This window comes from Sinohyriopsis cumingii, chromosome 5 (assembly GCF_028554795.1).
Source record: "Sinohyriopsis cumingii isolate HCF-2022 chromosome 5, ASM2855479v2, whole genome shotgun sequence".
Taxonomy (NCBI): Eukaryota; Metazoa; Mollusca; class Bivalvia; order Unionida; family Unionidae; genus Sinohyriopsis; species Sinohyriopsis cumingii.
This window is the reverse complement of record NC_142965.1, coordinates 38,168,585-38,190,519: the sequence shown is the minus strand read 5'-3', so window position 1 is coordinate 38,190,519 and position 21,935 is coordinate 38,168,585. Positions and strand designations below refer to the sequence as shown.

Sequence of the window (21,935 nt, the reverse complement as noted above, 5' to 3'; positions counted from 1 at the left end):
GCAACCTTCCTTTAGAAAACCAGTTTGAACTCTCCCACACAAAACATTGGGTCAAAGTCAGACTTCATGAACTTGAACCCATCCCACCCAACTGAAGACATGCTGAAAAAGTCTCCATATAATGCTAGACAGGTAGCCTGGGTGATGGGATACCAAAATGTTTGTTGACATTATTATTGTGAAATTGCCTTTGAGGGCTACATAGTTTGCTGCACACATGGTTATGGTGCAAATACTCTTGTGTGACACAGAATGAATTGTCCTGTAATACATGTAATTGGGCATGGTATTTGGTGTAATTGGTTTTCCCTTTATCATGCTTTCTATACTAGCTTTCAAGTCAAGTCAAACTGCAAACTGCACAGAACCAGATCTGCTGTTGCATAATGTGCCAGCAGATCTGGGTCTCATCAGTTTGTTAGGATTAATCAGTAGAACAAACAACATGTACCCTGATCTGCAGATGCTTTATGTTATGGCAGATCAGGATCTTTGTTGTTTGCAGTTTGTATAGACTTATAAGTGAGTATATACAGCATATATATATATATATATATATATATATATATATATATATATATATATATATATATATATATATATATATATATATATATATATATATATATATTACTGTATACAAGATCTTTATTCATGCACTTTCATATAAGAACGTTTTCTTTCCCATGATTTTCTCAATGACTGCTTGTACATTATTATGAAGTCAAACAAATAATATTGTTTCATCACCATCTGGATATCAGTTATCTATCAGTTGTTTTATTCATTCCCTAAAGCACCACTTACTGGATTAGGCTTCCATTATTACTGCAGAAATTGCCACCATATTAAACCCTTAGAAGTTTATCATTGAACTCCAAAAACAAAAATTCATAATCTTTTCATATTACCTTTCCACACAGAAAACCATATAAAACCTTACATTTGACGACTCATTAATATCCCAGATTTGACAGAAACATGAGTTGCTCTTACAGTCTCAAAGAAATATTCTGTATTGATGGCTGCCTAGTCACATTGGTTTTGCAAGTGCCAATAAAGCAGCTAAAGCTGCCCTCCAGATACCCTTGGGCTTTCTTTCTAAGTTTTTGTACAATTCATCAGTTTTATGTTTTTACATCTTTACTTTTATATAATAATAATAATAATAATGAGGACTTTGTATAGCGCCTAATCTTCAGAAGCCCTAAGCACTTTACAACATTAGACAACACCTATAACATAAAAAAATGTATAATGATATTATTACAACAACAAAAACACCATGAAATTAGAAAACATAAAAAACATGCTGAAAATATTTAAGGTAGGAAACATTATTAGGTTTTTAAGTTTGTTCTTGCAGTCGAAATAAGTGAGTTTTAAGAGCACTCTTGAATGGGATCACTGTGTCTTTGTGTCTAAGTTCAGTGGGTAATTCATTCCATGCATGTTGCTGGGCCCTGGTATGCAAAAGAACGTTGTCCATATGACTTTATTTTTGTAATGGGAATAATGAGTATACGATTGTCAGAAGAGGAGCTTAAGTATATTGCTGGTGTGTACACATGGGTGAGATCAGATAGGTATGTTGGACTGGAGTCTGTCACTGAAATGTAGCACAGAGAACAAATTTTGTGTATGATTCTGGATCAAATCGATAGCCATTTTAGGGTACTGAGCAGCGGGGAGGTGTGCTCTGATCATGATACTCTAAGTATGATCCGAGCAGCTGTGTTTTGAACTTTTTGAAGTTTCTGAAGTAGATATTGAGATGAACCAGACAAAATTGAGTTACAATAGTCCAGTCTTGAAAGTACTAATGAAACACAAGTGTTTTAGTGGCATCAGCTGAAAGATATTTGGGAATGGAGCTGATGCGTCTCAACTCAAGATATGCAGCCTTGCATATGTTCATGACATGTTGGTGCAATGTGAGAGTACTGTCCCGAGTGACACCTAGGTTTCATACTGACTGTGTGAATTTAATGTTGGTGTTGCTGATATTTATTGTTTGAGGTAAAGGATGTGAATGAGAAAGTCTTTTTGTTGTGATCAGAATGGCCTCAGTTTTATCATCATTCATCTGCAGCGTGTTACCTGTCATCCATGATTTCACATCAGAAATGCACCTCTCTACACCTTGGATGGTAGCATCAACTTCAGTTGGGTGGCTAGATTTGTATATTTAGGTGTCATCAGCATACAATTGGTGAGACACTATGATGATCTATGACACTTGAGAGCGGCTGAATGTACACAATGAAGAGAACAGGTCCAAGAACAGACCCCTGTGGACAATGACAAATAGATTAACTGGGCTGGAGTGTATTCCATTTACAGACACAATTTGTGTCCTGTTGACCAAGCAGGTTTCGAATCACAGTAAGGCTGTATCATGAATGCCAAATACATGCTGGAGACAGTGAAGTAATATTTCATGGTCTATTGTGTCAAATGCTGATGACAAATCAAGGAGGGTGAGGACTGTAATCTTTCCGCTATCCAAAGCAGAGAGAATGTCATTAACTACTTTTAGAAGAGAAGTTTCAGCACTGTGGCAAAGGCAATATGCAGATTTTACATTGCTAAAAAGACTGTTTGAATTCAGATGGGATAGGACAACTTTTTCTAAGATTTTTTATATGAATGGAAGATAGAAACTGGGCAGTCATTCTTTAAATATTATGGTTGAGTGTTGGTTTCTTCAGCAGAAGCTTTACAATGGCAGCTTTGAAAAATGATTGGAATTCCCCAGATGAGAGAAAGGTATTAATAACATCAGTTAGTGAAGGCAATACTGGATCTAAGCACTCAAGCAGCATTAATGTTGGAATTGGATCAAGTTCACATGACTTTGGTGCACTCTTCATCACGATTGTACGTACTAAATCCATAGAGACAGGTTCAAATGCTGCAAATGGTTGCCGCTGAAATTCTGTATCCCAGCTGTATGGTGATGACGAGTCAGTTCAAATTATGTTGTCAAGCTTATCTCAAATGGTTTGTACTTTGTCACGGAAGAAATTTGCAAACAGGTCCAGAAGGTCAACTAAAGAGAAGGTATTGGAAGTGGTGTACATTTGTTCCATGACATTAGCTTGTTAGTAATCTCAAAGAGCTCTTTGCAGCTGGAACTTTCCATGATCTTAGTACTGTAGTGGGCTGATTTCACTGCATGGACTGTGTTTGTGTTGTTCTTCTTAGCAGCTTCATAGATTTGCTTATGAATAGTGAGTCTGGTGGAAAGCCAAAGCCTCTCAACTATACGGGGGTCTCTTATAACAGTGTGAAGCTGGTCCCTAACACTACTATACCATGGAGAACACTTTTGAATTGATACTGATCTGCACTTGGTGGCTGGGGCATGTTTGTCAAGCAATGAAAGCAGGCAGTTATCGAGTTGTTCTGCTGTAGGAAGTAAGCAAGTTGTTAGATTTGCTTGGATGTCATGCATTAGTTTGGTTCTATGATGAAACCATATTGTGATGACATGCTCTGAAACATTAATACATACATTTATTTTTATTATCCATTCACAGTCTATAAGCAGTTATTTGTCATATCTTTGAGCCATTTGATAAATTTGTATTATATCACAAAAATATTACATTTATTAAGTTTTGATAATTGCCTCCCTTTATTGCAGAGATTTTGCCCTATCTTATTTTATTAGTAGTGACTATCGCTAGAATTAGACTTTAATGGAAAATGTATAATAAACTGCTGTCTCGCATTATTTAAATAGCAAATGAATATTATTCATGATGATGTCTTTGTTGTTATACTAGTACCAACTTTAAAATTACATCTTGTACTTGAATTTGAATAAGTGTCTGTGTTTGATGGTTTTCAGTTTAAATCAACATCAAGAACCCTAATGAACTTTTTAATTGTGTTTATACTCTCTCTATCATCAAGCACTCTTTCACGTACCCATACATTTTTTGTAACTTTGGTGTTGAATAGTTTTATTGTTGCCACTCGCATCTTGTTTTCCACACCATATATTGTACCAGTAAAACCTGTCTTGAAAGACCTCTGCTGAGAGCCCACCTGTCTTGAGGGACTACATTCTCAATATATCAATATATTCATTGTATAGTGTTATGACCTGTCATATGAGATGTCGTGACTTAAGAGACCATTATTTTTTGGCAGAATGGGTGGTCTAAATTCAAGACAAGTTCTACAGTATCTTCAACAGTTGTGTGAACAATGCAGATCTCTTGTCATTATACCAGCATAATTGATGTGTCACTATTGTTAAGACTTGAATGCTTTCATGAATTTTGTTTAAATGCAGCACAAAATAATCAAACCAGGGTGGTGTGTCATCATCTTCTTTTGTTTTCTTTATAACATATTTCTTTTCTGTATGCATAGAGACAATTAATCTTTTTAAAAATTTAGTTAACCTGCAGTTTTTGTAAATATAATTATATGTACACATCCTAGTATTAAATTGGTACTAAAATAATTGCATGTCAGATTAAGTTTATCATGTCCATTTATATTTAGTATATGCCAGGTAATGATTTTTAAAATCAAACTTTTTTGTATAAATCAAACTAAGGCACTGAGTTTTAAAACCCACATATTACAAACTTAGATAATGTAAATTTTGGGTTTGAATAAATTAGGATTAATTGATTTCACATGTTAATTACTCTGTTGTTGATAGTTATTAACACATATATGTCCCAAATGTTTTCTTTCTTTTCAAAGTCCACAGATTTATTTAAGAAAGTATCAGATTTGTTTATTTGACAAGAAATGGTAAGTTAATTATCAAAAATGTTAGCAAAGCTGGTACCTATTATTACTTTGATTTTGATTAAATGATAATACTTTGAAAATATTGTTGAAAAATCCCCAGCCAACCATTCGGTTTAAACAATTTATGCTGACTCATTTCTTTTCTTTACCTTTTATAAATATTTGTAATTCTTCTAGATGTTAAAGTTAAAGACTACATGTGAGGCAACTTTGCATGATTCAGTTTTTTGACATTCTATCCAATTTAGGAGACAAACCTTTCCAAGTCACTGCCTCCCAATCGGGGTGGCACCTTTTATGGAAAGATGGACACAAAAAAGAACTTGACCCAAATTGGCTTTAACAAAGCCAAAGCTGTGTATGAAAACGTATGTATTAAGTGGTCATTGTTTTTCCTCAACACTGTTTGAAGTCTCACCAAGCAAGAAATTAATTGGAATGGTTCACTTTTTTAATGTTCAGAAATCACTTTCTTGATATCGTCAAGCAGTCCTCTGTGGTACGGGTGCTTTTATGTTGGAGTAATGTGTGTTGCTCATATTATGTACAAATTCAACTGGCATTGAATTGATACATATAATAAATTTAATTTCAACAATATCAAAATGGTTAAGGAACATGTGGTCAAATTTGTGTGACTAAGGAACAGTTCCTTTATTATTATAAAACATCAAGCTATCCCATGCATTAAAGACCAAATTGTTGAAAATCAGTTTTAAAAAATTATATACTGATATTTTAATATATCTTAACAATTGTTTTTAAAGCCATTTTATTCTATTTCATTTATTCTTTTTAGTAGTTTTAATTTGTTAAAAACATTTATTTGGAAATAAAATTAGCATGTAATGATTTATGTTATCATTTTGTTCCTTGCATCATGATCATGATATGACCTTGATACTTTGTATTCATGAGCATGCTATGACCTTGATACTTTGTATTAATGACTTGTATGATTCTAACCAACAAGATAAACTGAAGCTTGGAACCAATTATATTTGTAAACAACATTTTAAACCAGTCTAATTACACATATTTAAAGACCCAAGAAATGTGTCTTAGAGGGACATCTCCTTATAAAGAAACACTCAATATAATGAGGGAGCACTGTACCATATACTTCATTATAATGTGATCTCACTACAAGGTGCTATACTCTATGGCTGCCATGGACAGGGTTATAAGAGAAAGAACTGTATTAATCTTATTATAGAGAGTGCCTGCTCACACAACAGTGTCCTGTAAAGACAGGGATTAACTTTTATTCATGAAACACACTGCATAAATTAAATTACACTGGGATGTTTGTCCTGTCTTTATATTGTGCTCAGACTTGTAATATGAGTAGTCTGCATAATTCCTGAATTATTAAAATAAATAATAAAATAATTATTAAAATAAATATCTGAGCTTTTCATATAAATTGATTTATTATGAAGTTGAAATTTTATGATTGGTTGAATTGATCAAAGTCGAATACATTGGTCAAAGTCAATTATGCAAATTATATTTAATTCAAAACTACATCATAGTTTCACTCCAGGAATTTAAATTTCAAACTGTTATTCTGAAAGTTAGACTGGCTGATATATTTTATCAGGTGAATTATTATTTAATTTTCAATCTGGCACAGAAATGGTCATAGTTTCACTGGCATTAGGTTTGAAGAATTTCAAATCTGTTTTCTTCATGATCAGAGATCCAACAGCTTTAATCAGCTTAGTGGGTGCAGAATTCCCCTTTTACATGTCACTGTACCAGCATTATGTACCATGACTTTAACATGATTATAAATGACATGCAATGAGAATAAGTTTTTATCCATGCCCTTTGGAGTGTGAAATGAATTCAGAGCTGACACACAGCACCATAAAGTCATGCACTACACTGCACTATATTGGTTTTTGGCAACTCCTTCATAATTTAGAAATTGACACCAAAGGTATTCCTTCAGTTTGAATGGAGCAAGAATATAAAGTTGAACACCATGTTTTGCATGTTTTTTATCCTGGTGATGCATTATTTTATCAGAATCATATGTGCTTCACCTGATGCTTAATTGTGATGTGAAAAAAATAATTTAAACTACCAGACTCACATAAAATAATTTAAACTACCAGACTCACGTAAAAACACCTTGCTAAGTAGACTTTGGAATTTGGTTAAAGTTGCATCTGAATTTAACCCGTTATTGCTGAATTTAATCCATTGTAAAAAAAAAAGATAAACTTATCTGTTGTCATCGCCATTACTTCATTCCATAGAGACAGATTATAATAAATCTGAGAATGTCTGTTAAATAGAGACAGATTATAACAAATCTGTGCATATCTGTTGTGCGGAAACAGTGTGTGTGTGTGTGTGTGGTTTAATGCCACATAAACACAATCCTGATTATAATGTGCCACAGGTAAACACATGTGCAACATACTCAGGTCTTTACCACCAGTGATCAGAGCAAATACTCCCTGTTAATACTACAGTAGCCCCATTGCATAATGCAAAAACCATACAATTGTCCCATGGTTACCAAATGAAGTCATATGCACATCACACACATCATAGTGCTTAGTATGGGTGACTCAGCTCAGAAATCTTTGGAATTCTAACACTGTAATAAGAAAATGTCAGAATATCTGATGTAAAAAAGAAATTATGACAGAGGAATTTTATCATTTTTTCCACAGATGTTCAAAAATTTTCTTACCTCTTCATTTTAAAGTGATGGAAGTTCAAAAGGCCTGTTCTTGACTGAGATGACTTATTCTTGGTTGAGGTGTTCCAATGGCTTTTTTTTCTCAAGCATACAGGTTTCTAGAGAACTTTCTTTTACTGAAACTGCAAATAATTCAGTAAAATGTGTCATAATACTTTTGACATAATTCTATTTTGACTAGCAATTTTGCTGGTGTGACTGACTTTTCAGTTATTTTCTAGTGATTTCCCTCTTTTAATGTTCATCACTCTGTTAAAATATTTTACGATGGATGTATACTGTGCAACATTCTTCTAAATGAGGTAAACAAAGTCTTAGACTGGTTTCCTTTCATTGCTGTTACTGTAACAACAATTGGAATCAGAGACACGGAATAAAATTACAAAGGTTTACAAAGGTGACAGAAATATAAGTGATAAGAAGCAAAGTCATTTCCTGTCTTATGGCTGAAGTTAAGCTCCACAGTTTTCACAAAATTTCACCTTCAGGCACATATGTTGTCTGCTTGGCTTTCAAATTTTGCAATGATAACTGGGAGCTTTTTGATCTTAAACAATCCAAAGTAAAAATCTCTATTGGTTTAGCAGGTGATCTTATCATATTTTTAACTAATGCATCCATTTAAATTAAGCTTAGACTCACATGAAATTGAGAGTATCTGGGTGGAGATTTCTCAGAATAATGCATACTTATTTCAGGTTGGTTTCATTTATAGGCCACCTTCCTCCAAAGCAATTTGGAATGATAACTTTTTGAAACAAATGGAAAATGTTCTTGTACAGGAGAAAGAAACATATATACTTGGTGATATAAATAAGGACCTTCTCATACTCAAATAAGGACTGGATGAAATTTATTGAATCATTAGGCCTAGTCCAGCTGCAAATGAAACTACAAGGTAACAGAAAAATCAAGCACTCTTATTGATCACATTTATACCAACCTACCAGACAATGTGGCTTGTGTTAATGTACCGAATGTTGGTCTTAGTGACCACTATCCTACTTTTTTTTACAAGAAAGGTTAAATGCAAGAGAAATAAGAAAAATGCACAAAACGATCACTTACAAATTGTTCAGATTTTTTAATGAAGAATAATTTCTCAATGACCTATATAAAGTTCCATGGAATAAGATCCAAAATTTGGATGACATAGACAAAGCTCTGAGGGTGTGGAGTGACTTATTGATGGATGTAGTCTCTAAGCATGCACTACTGAAAGTACATCGAGTAAAGAATGAAATTTAGCCTAATTTACTACTGAGATTATAGATGCTTTGAAAACATGAGACCAATTCAAGGCTATGGAAAATCATGCACAATATAAAGTATAGAGAAATAAGATAACAAGTATGATTAAAAAAGCTAAAAATCCTATTATCAATCATTGCTTTAAAACAAAAAGAGCAACACATTTAGAAAGTCTTCAGTGAACTCACTGGAGGAACATAAAAATAAAATACACTCACTTCTGGTAAATGACACCATAGTCACTGATGATACTGACATTGCAAATGTTTTCAATTATTTTTTCACCAACATTACCACAAAGTTAAAAGAACCAGTGATAAAAAACAACTTTAATGAACTGAAACAGTTCTGCAGCAGCAAAATCTCTAAGAAGGTATGTTTCTTTATCCCACCAGTATCAAAACACTTTGTTAAAAAATGTCTCAGTGAATTTGATGCCAAGAAAGCTACAGGACTGGATCATATTGGTCCACAACTCATTAAATCTTCTGCCTCTGCTATTGTAGATAGCATAACATTCATAATCAATTTAATCATTGCAACCTCATCTGTCCCCAAAATATGGAAAACTGTAAAAGTAACTCTTATTCACAAATCTGATTCTAAGGATGATGCTGATAACTGCTGACCAATCTCAATACTACCAAACTTGTCAAAATTAATTGAAAAACATGTCCATGACTCACTCATGTCATATTTAACCAAACACTTGCTGTTACACCCTAATCAATCAGGCTTTAGACAGACACATTCATGTGAGACTGCCTTGATCTCTCTAACTGATAAATGGCTTCAAGTACATGACCAAGGTAGAATAATAGAAAGCTTTTGACATGGTGGATCATGAAATCCTTTTGAAGAAACTGAAAATCTACCAATGTGATGAAAGCGCAGTTAGATGGTTTACTTCATACTTAAGTGAGAGAACACAACATGTTTATATAAATAATGTTCTTTCTGAACCTGGAACAATTAGATATGGAGTACCACAAGGCTCAATTCTAGGTCCATTACTATTTATTTTATTTATTAATGACCTACCAATTTTACTAAGGGACTCAAAGTCATCTACAGATCTCTATGCAGATGATGCAACATTGTCAGACATCAAAACACAAAGCATGAATTCAAAATTTCTTTACAGAATGCCCTTAACAAACTGGATAACTGGTGCACATGCAATGGCATGGTGGTAAATACTGGTAAAACTAAAATATTACATATCTCAACATGGCAAAAAAGGTCAAATCTTGATAGTAATGAACTATGTCTGACATGGAAGGATACAAATTTGCAAATGGTCTGTCATGATAGACTACTTGGTGTTTTGCTTGATAATAACCTATCATGGACTGAAAATATCAGTAAAAAAGTCAATTCAAGATTATGGCTTTTCAGTAGGATAAGACATTTTCTCCCTGAAAGGCACAGAAAACTATTTTATAACAGTTACATACAACCCTATTTTGACTACTGTAATACAGTAAGGGGTAATTCAATTAATGATAAAAACATAGCAAAGCTGGCACATCTTCAAAAAAGAGCATTTTGGCTAATATCAATCCAGAAAGAAAGCAAGGAAACTTTAGCTGGTAAGTTAAAAATATAACCTATTAAAAACTGAATCTGTTTGAGAAAAGCCAAATTAATGTACAAGATATCCAATAACGATGCTCCTGAATATTTACATTCACTATTCCAGTATAGGCTACCTGGCAATACTCCACACCAGCGATCCATGTCTACCAAACAGTATAAAATTCCCAAACCAAATAAGGAATTATTTTTAAAAAGTTTCCAATACTTTATAACTTTGCTCTGGAATAGTATTCCATTTGAGATTAGAAATGCCCACTATATTTCCTTCTTCCAAACCCAATATAGCTAGTGGCTTCAGAGATGCAGCTAAACAAATAAATTCCTTTGTATGAGGGCCTCAAGGTAGATTATTTCTTAGCTAATTGTGTTACCCTCATACATGGCACAGACCCAACTATTCCAGTCAATGTGGACTCAAGGAACAATACCTATGGAGTACAAAGATGCATCCATCCTCTACTTGCTCAAGTGCAATGGCAAAAGACAATCCAGTAATAACCTTCAGGGGTATCTCTTTGCTGTCAATAGCTGCCCAAATCCTTGGCAGAATTCTGCTTCATTGCCTTATGTATCACATTGATCACTTCAGGAACAAGAAACCACAGACATTATGTTCATTAAATTCCAAAGAAATGCCAGGAACAGAACTCTAACCCATACATAACATTGACAAAAACCTTGGACACAGTCAATAATGAGGGCCTCTCTGGAAGACCATTGCTGATTTTGGTTGACCAGAAAGATTTGTCATAATGAATTGGCAGTGATGACATGGCATGCTTGCTTATGTTGTGGATAACAGTGAATCATCTAAACCATTCCCAATAGACAAAGCAAGGCTGTGTGTTGTCCCCAGCCCTCTTCAGTATGTTCTCTACCATGTTTAATGATGCCTTCAGTGACTGAGTATGACACTGGGATCAACATCAGATAATGGACTGATGGCAAGCTCCTCAATCTGAACAGATTACAGTCAGAGACAAAAGTACAGGAAGTTAATGTTTTTTAACCTCCTATTTGATATTGACTGTTTCCTGAATGCCAAATCTGAGTTTGATGTGGAACACAATATGAATCATTTCTTTTCAGATTTTGACAATTTTAGTCTTACAGCCATTACCAAGAAGACAGGTGACATACCAACCCACACCGTGAAGTCTCACATAGAGCCTACCATCAAAGTCAGTGGCCAAACCCTCCTGGCAATGGACAGGTTCACCTGTCTCAGCAGTATGGTGTCATGTTCAGTCCACATCATGGATGAAACCAACACCAGAACTGCTAAAGCAAGTATGGTATTTAGTAGACTACAAATATGTGGTAGCATGATGGCATTAGTCTGCAATCAAAACTGAAGGTATACAAAACCAGTGTTGCTGACCCTGCTGTATGCAAAACATAGAGACTGTACAGATGCAATGCAATGAAGGTAAACCATTCTCACATGTGATGATTGAGAAAACTGATGTGGATAAAATGGCAAGATACTAAGGGTCCCAGACAGTGAGATTCTTGGATGGGCAGGTTTTCCAAAACATACACACTCTGCTGTTGAGTAGGCCACATCATAAGATGTCAGAAGATTGACTACCAAAGAAGATCTTGTGTGGTGACCAGAAGGAAGGAGAGTGATCTCAAGGCAGTCAGAAGAAATGCCTTAAAGATTCTCCCAAGCCATCTCTGAAACACTTCAACACTGACTCTCAATCTTCAGAAGATCACATGCTCCATCTGGCATAGCCATACTTTAGCAACAGATTTTGTACTGAGAAAAACTGCAGAGGCAAAAATGCAAGCAGTGTAAATCTCAGAACTGCAGCATGTTGATCAAGTGACCGTATGTGGCATCTTCCATCTAGTGTGTCACATACATTTCAGAGCACAAACTGGCTTTTCAGCTATTCAAATACTCACAGAAACCAAAAAAGTTATTGATGCCATGGTCAATGTTGAACTTAAACGATGAATGACAATGAGGGAGTACTGTATACATCAGTATTTTTTAATTATGGAAGGTCATATTTGCTTGTCCATAAGGAAGGGTGTCATAATATGACTATTAGGGGAGAAACAATTCATCGATATATCGATGCATCGATACTTTTGCTGAAACAATACACATATTGATACAAGAGATGGAGAATCAATACAAAATGATACATTATGCATGTTATTTTAGTCTTGAGCAGTCATGAATAATTATTATTAGTTGCCTTGTTATTATGTAAAATTATAATTCATGTGAGACAGCATATGCAGTCACAGGCACCTGTGTTCATTAATAAAAATGTAAAAGATTATTTGAGAATACCCACTTGCTCACAAGTTAACACAAAGTGACATGGTTAGTAATCTGCCTCCCCCCCCCCATTGCATGCTAACTATTTTAACCCAGAAGTACATTCAGCATGTACAAACACACAGCCATGCTTTGTCTATTAAGAACAGTTTAGATGATTCGCTGTTATCCACAACATGAACAAGCATGCCATGTTATTCCAAATGTATTCCATTGTTTAATGAAGTACTTTACTCATCATTGAATAACCACTTTCATGCAACATTTCTACTTTGACTTGTATCTTGACTCCTTTGGTAGATTTGAAAGCTGCGCTACTGGTGTGTTGCAGATTGAAATATGTTACATTGACTTCTGATTTGTGGTTATTGCTTGTTTTGCTCCAGGTTAAACAATACAGAAATCAATGTAGCTTATTCTCTGCATGACAAACAGGAAGTATTGGCAGAGTAACAGAGATGCTTCAAGGGAAAGTCATTAGATATGTCAAATACTTAAGTGGAGATGCTTTCAGAGTGTGCCAGTGCACGAATAATACAAAATTTGTACGAATTTGCACTTGGAGAACAGTGAAACATGAGAATTCCAGCAAATTTGTTGAAAGTCCCACATATGAAAATGTGCATGCCAAAGTAAACATTTTTTATTTAACCTTTCTTGTTGCGACATCTGTTTTTGGGGTAGCAACTGTTCTACATCTGGGTTCTTCAAGCACTATGTAAATGGTACTGAAATTAAATTTGATTATTCCAATGTGTCCAGGAATAAAAATTAGGCAAAGTTTGAACCATTCATGAAGAATGTTTTATATATGCATGTTTAAAAAACAGGCTATCTAGAAAACCCCAAATGTCTGATTGGACCCGGTGTGGTTCATTATGATTTTGTTCAGAAAATACTTGATGATGGTGATAATGACAATAATTTTTAAAGTTATGAAGTATATCAGATTATTAATACCAGTGAGTGATTTTGAGCCTGAAATGGTGTTAAATATGAGTCAGATGTACATGCTATTGGTATTTCAAAATTAAATGTACTATAAAAGGGCAGAATACTGAGCCTAATTATAATACAGCCAATTTAAAAGTATAATGCAGTCTTCATTTTTTGAATGAAATTTGCCTCCCAGATCATATGCTACAAAACTATATACATGTATCTATATCAGGGTAATGATAAACTAAATAAAATAAGAGTAAAAGAAATTAAATTAAGATGTAAATATATTTATTTTAATACTTCTGTCTGCGCAAGCATCGATGGAATAAATACCCTTATACAGCATTATGGAACAGATAAGAAATTTGGCATAGTAGTCAGTAAACTACTGATTTAACAAAGGAAGTTTATGTTAATGAAAAATCCTATTTTGGAGCAGATGTATCCAAAAGGTAATGTCTGTGATCTCTGGAAAACTGTACATAACAGTCACAAAGATCAGTTTCCCAACATATTCAAGCTTACAAAGCTAGTATGTATATGCCTCTACGGAAAGAAGCAGTCAGAACAATATTGATACAAAGAAAAGGAGTAGAGTATGCTCAGAAATAATTAACAGATTAATGCTTATACAGCTAGGTGACATCTGTCAAAGATGTTGATTTCAGTAGAGTTATAAGAAAGTGGAATAGGAAGAAAGAGAGACAGATATTGTTGTTGTTGTTGTTGTAGGGCTTAACGCCATTTTTCAGCACGCGATTGGCTATACATGGCGGCCAGTATTAATGGTGGAGGAAGAACCCGGGAAAACTCCGGAAAGAACCACCGACCCACGAGAAGCTACTGGCAGGCTTTCTCACATACCCACATTAGCCGAATCCGAGACTCGAACCCATGCAGACAGAGGTGAGATGGCAGTGATCCATAACGGAAAGCGCTTTAGACCACTCGGCCACTCGGGGCCCCTAGAGACAGATATTGAAGTTTAGATAAATATTGACCTATGACCATTTCTTTCTCCCCTCCTTTTTTCTTTGATAAAGAGGGAGGTCTCCCTTAAGATAAAATTCTGTGATGACATCTCTTTTTAAATTGTACATGGGGAACAAATATGGAATTTCTCTTTTTTATGCAGAGATATTTTTAACCTGTGAATGATATAGGTGCTGACTGAATAAATTAAATTAGCATAGAATGAGCAATGGGACAGATTTACTGCTCAAGTTTATCATCTTGTGTAATTTTTTAAAAAAACTGTTCAATAGGATTGGGTGTAGTCACTAGTTTTCCTTCTTTACTAACAAATACAAGTATGTATGGCTGCAGCAGTCTAATGCATCTGTAGGAAGTTAAAAGTGACCGATTTTGTTGGCATTCAACATTATTTCTATGCCCAGATTTGTTCTAGATGAGATTTACTTTGCACAAGAAAATTACATTATTTCTTCTGTTTTAAAGATAACATTGTGATGTCTTCCAAGTGTAACTGAGACACAAAATTTGTGATATGTTTTCAAATCATTCATGTTGTACAAAACAATGGGAGTTCAATACAACCACCATTAAATGGCATAAAATGTTGGATATAAAACTCACTGCAACCAACAGGTAGTCTGTTTGAAAGTACTGTATCATCTCATCTATGAGAAATGCATGTAAATATATGATAACTATATGTCTATCTGTAGTCTGCATACTGGAAATACAACCAAGAATGTCAACATACATGAAAGGGCACCACCTACCTTCCAAAGATGGAAAGACCATCAAGTTCATATGTGTATTGACATGTATCGTAGGCTGTGATGGTGTGAATTAATGTATCGATACGAGGCACAGGTATATCGTTTCACCCCTAATGACTTCATAGGTAAAAAATTTATTGAAACTTTCCAACAAGATTTTATCTAAAACTAATTAAGTTTAAAGTTGGGAATTTTTTACTTAATTATAGGAGTAAATTTTTGAATAGATCAATTGTCAGGATGGAAAATAGCATAGAGTTTGTTTTTCTTTGGCAGATACATACAGGCTATGATGTTTGCTGAATCTTTGTTCTTATTTTTATCGAATGTGGTTTTCAGTTTGGATGAAGGCATTTTTGTTTACTTCTTGTGCACTTTTTTTGTGGAATTTTGAGATTTAGTTGATTATTGTTTTTTATATGTACAATCAGACCTTTCTGAATAATAACCATTACATAATGGTGACCGGGTCACAAAAGCTACCCTAATGCACCCCAGCACATTTCCTATATAGAGAAAATACTATGGTCACCTGCTTTCTGCAGTTAGTGTTTCCTAGTAACCAAACAAGAGTCTCTAACTGCCTTAAGTGGTTGCATATCTACAGTCTATGCAAACTAAATGTTTTCTTTATGAGGAAGAATTTGTTTAGATAAATGAATATCATGTGAATTGATGTGCAGACATTTCTTATTTTTGCTTATACTCACCATACACAAGTCACACTCTCAGTATGTTATATTTGAAAGCAAGAAAGGTTTTATCATTAGGGTAGAAGATTGAAGTATTTTGTTTGCAGGATGGTGGGAAAGTGGTCTTGTTATTTGGGCAGAAATGAAAGTTGCCTTTTGTGCCAGTGTGACCAGTATAGCTTGATGTCTTCATCTATTTCCCTGTGAATTAAATGTGTCTCTGATGAAGAAATTTCAGCTTTGAGAAGAGTCTGAAGTTACATTTATTATTGCCAGGGGTCAGTAATAATAATAATAATAATGGCATAATTTATAGACAGTGATGCAATTAGTTCTGAGGAACTAATCTACCTTGTGTCCTCTGTTTCTTGAAAGCTCATAAATTCTCAGACTCTCTCTCTCTCTCTCTCTCTCTCTGCATTTTCTTGGCTGAAGAGAATTATATTTCGTGGTAAACTACATTACAGATTTTTTTTAAAGGATAATAAGTAAAATAAAATCATACTCACTGCATTTGTAAGTAACTACTATTTTGTTAGAAAGTATATACAAGATCATCATAGAACTGGATAATTTACAGCATTATGTATACAGTTTAGTTTTAAAGAATATACAAGACCATGCTAAAATTGGATAATATGCAACATTATTTATAAAGTATATTTATAAAGTATATACAAGACCATGCTAAAACTGGATAATATGCAACATTATTTATACAATATATTTATAAAGTATATACAAGATCATGCTAAAATTGGATAATATGCAACATTATTTATACAATATATTTATAAAGTATATACAAGACCATGCTAAAATTGGATAATATGCAACATTATTTATACAATATATTTATAAAGTATATACAAGACCATGCTAAAACTGGATAATATTCAACATTATTTATAAAGTATATTTATAAAGTATATACAAGACCATGCTAAAACTGGATAATATGCAACATTATTTATACAATATATTTATAAAGTATATACAAGACCATGCTAAAATTGGATAATATGCAACATTATTTATACAGTATATTTATAAAGTATATAGAAGATGATGCCAAAAATTGGATAATACCGAAAATTGTTTATTATTTAGGTTTGCAAGTAATGTTAACAGAGAAATTGGAATTTGAAATGATATTAGTCATTTGCAAGAGGTGCAAATGAATTGAGGTGCAGCAAATTTTACAGAGCTTTGTATGTTTCACTAAAATATTTACATCAAGCTTCTCTGTTATCAAATCCCAAATTCAGCACATACTTATTTTCTGTATTTTGTCTATTTTAGGAAGGGAAAAGAAAGACTACAGGGGGTGAAATGGCAACAGAAGATGGTCCTAAGGGTAAAGATACAGGAGAAGGACGTGATGAAGAGTCTATGGGTGACAAGAACAGAATGGTTGTTAAGAATGACATTAAAACAGGAAAGGCTGCAGAGCGTGAGGGTGACGAGAACAGAAAGGTTGAGAAAGATGGTAAAAAAGATAAGGATGCAAAGTCTGTGGGTGACAAGAACAGCAAGGTTGTTAAGAAAGACATTAAAAAAGAAAAGGCTGCAGAGCATGAGGGTGATGAGAACAGAAAGGTTGAGAAAGATGGTAAGAAAGAAAAGGATACAGAGTCTGTGAATGATGAGAACAGAAAGGTTGTTAAGAACGACATTAATAAAGAAACGGCTGCAGAGCTTGAGGGTGAAGAGAACAGAAAGGTTGAGAAAGACGGTAAAAAAGATGGGGATGCATAGTCTATGGGTGATTAAAACAAAAAGGCTTAAATATCAGAAACTATCACATATTCATGACTTGAAAGTGGCAGAAGAAAGAAGTGATAAACCAAATAAAGGCAAATAGTGACTATTATTATTTTCCAGAAAGGCATACAAAAATTACATTCACATTTCCTTGACACTGTGCTCTTTTAATACATCAGCAAAGCATTTATCAGCAACCATTCTTGAATCGCTTTGCAATGTCATCTACAGTGCATGCATATTAGCTGTCAAAAATGTGCAGAATATCTACAGAAAAAATATGTTCTGCAGTAGAGAAAAAGAATTAAAATCAGCCTTAATTAGTTTTGTTGATCTTTATCCAGATGCTAATTAAAGCTAAAATTCAGTGAAGGTTAGTTTAATCACATTTGTTTCATTATAGATCTTTTACAAACTTATATTTACACATGAAGAAAAAACTTAATCATGGTATGATTTACTTAGTCTCAGTTATTGTACAGTGGTACCTCACTATAAAACACCCCAGTATAACACATTCCTTGATATAATTTGTGCATAATAATGGATACCATTATTCTGCTTGAATTTTAGTTTTCCATCTAATGTATGTCTGTATATGTCAACCTTTCCTATATCATGAAACACTAGCATGGCAGTCCTGAACAGTGTTATTGTGAGGACTACTTTTATGTGTAATGTACCCCAATATAAGCAACCTCACATATATCATGATACACTGAACTGACCAGTATAGACTTGGATCTGCTGGTACATTATGTCATGGCCTGTTGCATCTGTGATGATCAGTACAAACCTAGATCAGCTAGGCTGCCATGGTTATTTGGGTATGTAATGTTCAATATAGACTTGAATCTGCTGGTTCATTATGTCATGGCCTATTGCATCTATGATGACCAGTATAGACTTGGATCTGCTGGTTCATTATGCCATGGCCTGTTGCATCTGTGATGATCAGTATAGACCTGGATCTGCTGGTTCATTATGTCATGGCCAGTTGCATCTATGATGATCAATATAGACTTGGATCTGCTGGTTCATTATGCCGTGGCCTGTTGCATCTGTGGTGATCAGTATAGACCTGGATCTGCTTGGCTGTCATGGCCATTTGAGTGTGTGATGATCAGTATAGACCTGAATCTGCTGGTACATTATGTCATGGCCACCTAGGTCTATGATGATCAATGTTTTTGTGGATAATACAAGGATTAGTAGTGCAAATTGAAATGGGAGAAAAGGTTCTGAACAGTGGAAGAGAGCTAGCTCTCAGCAGGGTGAAATGTGGTACATTGTTCTATGTTACAGGCATTTTATTGCATGTGGGAAGATAATATACACATGTACAGAATGTAAGTGTTTTATATTATTTATATAAGGTTTTTAAATGTACATTTTCTTCTTTATGACATATTTGCATGTTATTACTCAACAGTTAAGGGGGATTTCTATCCATATACATGGGCTTGAGAGTCTTATCTTTTAAAAAGTTTTGATAAATTTCTTAACATTTTAATTTTTGTATTTTTTATCAGTGTAGAAAAATATTTTATCAATGTTCAGTTTGATCTGTATAATAATAACAAAACTTTTTATAAGAAAGATGATTTTTTTCATTTCAGTAATTTTGTTATTTTTAACATTGCAATGGATAAAAAGTAAGTAAGATATTAAATATGTTGTACAGAATTTTTCATGCAAGAAAGTATTACATCATCATAAAATGTTTACATCAGTGTTAATCAGAATTGAATTGGTTGTAAGTATTCTGTATGGATCACATGCAGGTTCAATGTTTTACACTTTGTAAACATATTCTGTACTATTAATTTGTTTACACTATTATCCTGTCATGTATGGTATTTCCAAAACTATAGATCAATAATGTTTTTAATACTTTTCAATCATTTGTCTTAAGTGTGTGTTCTTATTTTAGATATATTATGTATTCCAAATTCTTGCAGCTGTCTTCAAGGGAGGTAATCAGCTGTTAGTATCATCCATCAAGTTGGAGCCTTAACTTGATTTTATTTCTTCTGGAATTGTTTTCTTCATTAGTTATGAGTTTTCTTTTTAAATGTAAGTTTTGGTTTAATTCCTTTGAGTATAGAAGCAGCAGTGCCTCTGTTCCAAAAGCTGTAAGATTTATCACCCTTTGATCATGTTGATTTTGCGTAAGGGGGAACTGGTTTGGACTTACTGTTTTATGGCATGGCAACATGTTAATTTCACTTACATTCTGCACATTATATGCTTGCACAGTTTCAATGCTATACTTTCTTTTGTGTGTACTATTTTACCATTCAGTATTTTAAAAAAATTCTGTGATAATATGTACAGAAATGTTAGATTTACAGAACTGTGTATCTTTTATTGAGAAAGTATTTACAGCTAATGCATGACACAAGAGAGCCTTGGCATTCCTTTTGCAACAAAGAGTGTCAGAGTTCATAAAACAACAAATGTGAATGGAAATTTTTTATTGCATTTAGGTTCTCTATTTTTTCCAGTATTATGGTTAATATAGATTATTATATTTCTTTGAAATAAACAGGGTTATTTATTTAATCTAATGTAATGGCCATTTTTGTTCTGTCAGTATTGTATTATTATCCCATGAACATGCTCCTCACAGCACAAACCCTTTCAGAAATATATCACTGCCAGAAATCTTTTTTGACCCAGTCATCTAAACGGCAGAACATGATATTCTCACATTAGTACACAAAAACATTGACTGGATCCGACTTTCCTGTTTTAATCACACATTGAAATCTATTCAGATGCAGGGAACAAAAAGCAGACTGTGTATGGTAATTCATATGCACTTCATTCTGACACTATCAGAATATTGTGACATCTGCCTCGTGTTACTTGTGATGTCATCGGCCCTTTGCCTGATAATTTGCCCCTGCATATCAGGTAATATTTTCACAATCTGCACTACAGCCAATCTAGAAATAATGCAGGATAAATTGGGTATAATGTGGTTTTCAAATGTACGTTTACCCCATGTAACATTTACCACAAAATTTACAGCATTATGGCAGGTGGCATTTCCCTTCCAAAGGGAGGTAATATACTATGAGGAGTATGATCCCATCTCCTGAAAAAACAGAAGTAACAAGAATTGTGTTAATAATATTTTTTTAAAAGTATTACTGCAAACATTTTTCATATCTTGCTGGAAACGATAATTTGATATGTATCAAGAGAATTGGATATGTTAAAGATTATTAAATATATTACAAGATAATTGAGTATGTTATGAGATAACTGAACATGTTTAATCTGTCACATTGCTAATCCAGATCTCTACCAATTTCAGCCACAAAAGTTATTCTAATTATACCAATTTCCTTTTGATGTAACACCAAAATACATGCATTCTGGTCCATTGCTAAAATGGAAAATATTTGGCCCTCCTCTTGGCCAGCTTACACAAGTTCCATTGTTCCCATGTAAATCTGCTAAATAGTATTGTATATCACAATGTACGAGTATTATTAAGTGGAAGAGAGACCTTGTGTTTTGTCCAAATGTTTTGATTAAAACTGTGTGATAGCTAAAGTTTATATTGGTTTTCTTGTATTTGTGTTTTATAACTTTATATCTCAACTATCATATTCGAAAATAAAACTCAGATTTCACTCAGTTGTTATTCCTTCATTTGGTTTTATAAGTGTATCTATTCTGATGTGACAGTTACAGATAATTAATTTTACAGTTTAGTCTCACAGGATGATGTTTTGGGCTTTTACATGATCTATTCTTCTCCTTTCTTCCTCAGAGGGTGGGGGTGATATGGTAGAGTGCTTGATTATGTGTACATGTGCATTCTGATTCTCATGCAAACATATTAACATACAGACATATGTAGTTTTATTGGAAAAATATTACTATAGATTTTAGGTGAGTGCCTATGAGTCAAATTCTACTGCAAACAACCTTGACCCTGATCTGCCATCACATAATGTTCAGGAAGATCAGAGACTATGTTTTTACTTTTACTGAGTAGTCCTAACAAACTGTATAGACCCAGATATGCTGGTACTTTACGCAATGGAGGTGTCTTGGTCTATGCAGTTTGCAGTTGGATCCATTTTATATTAGCAAGTCTGAATGGTAGTTGCAAATTGCAGTTTTTC

The 21,935-nt window shown here is 33.9% G+C and overlaps 1 protein-coding gene across 2 annotated transcripts in view; it reads left to right on the top strand.

Annotated features, from left to right (window-relative positions):
- The window catches only part of LOC149798971 (sperm axonemal maintenance protein CFAP97D1-like), a 44,714-nt gene extending 23,277 nt beyond the window's left edge, over window positions 1-21,437 (top strand). Inside the window, exons 5-6 of one of the 2 annotated variants that reach the window (XM_089957881.1) lie at window positions 16-132; window positions 5,028-5,204. In XM_089957881.1, the coding sequence (XP_089814007.1) occupies window positions 16-132; window positions 5,028-5,189 (279 nt within the window). In that variant the 3' untranslated portion in view covers window positions 5,190-5,204. Of the gene's footprint in view, window positions 1-15; window positions 133-5,027; window positions 5,205-17,328 lie in introns of those variants that run through there. The other variant, XM_089957880.1, reaches the window with a different exon arrangement.
- The last annotated feature ends 498 nt before the right edge of the window (window positions 21,438-21,935 follow it).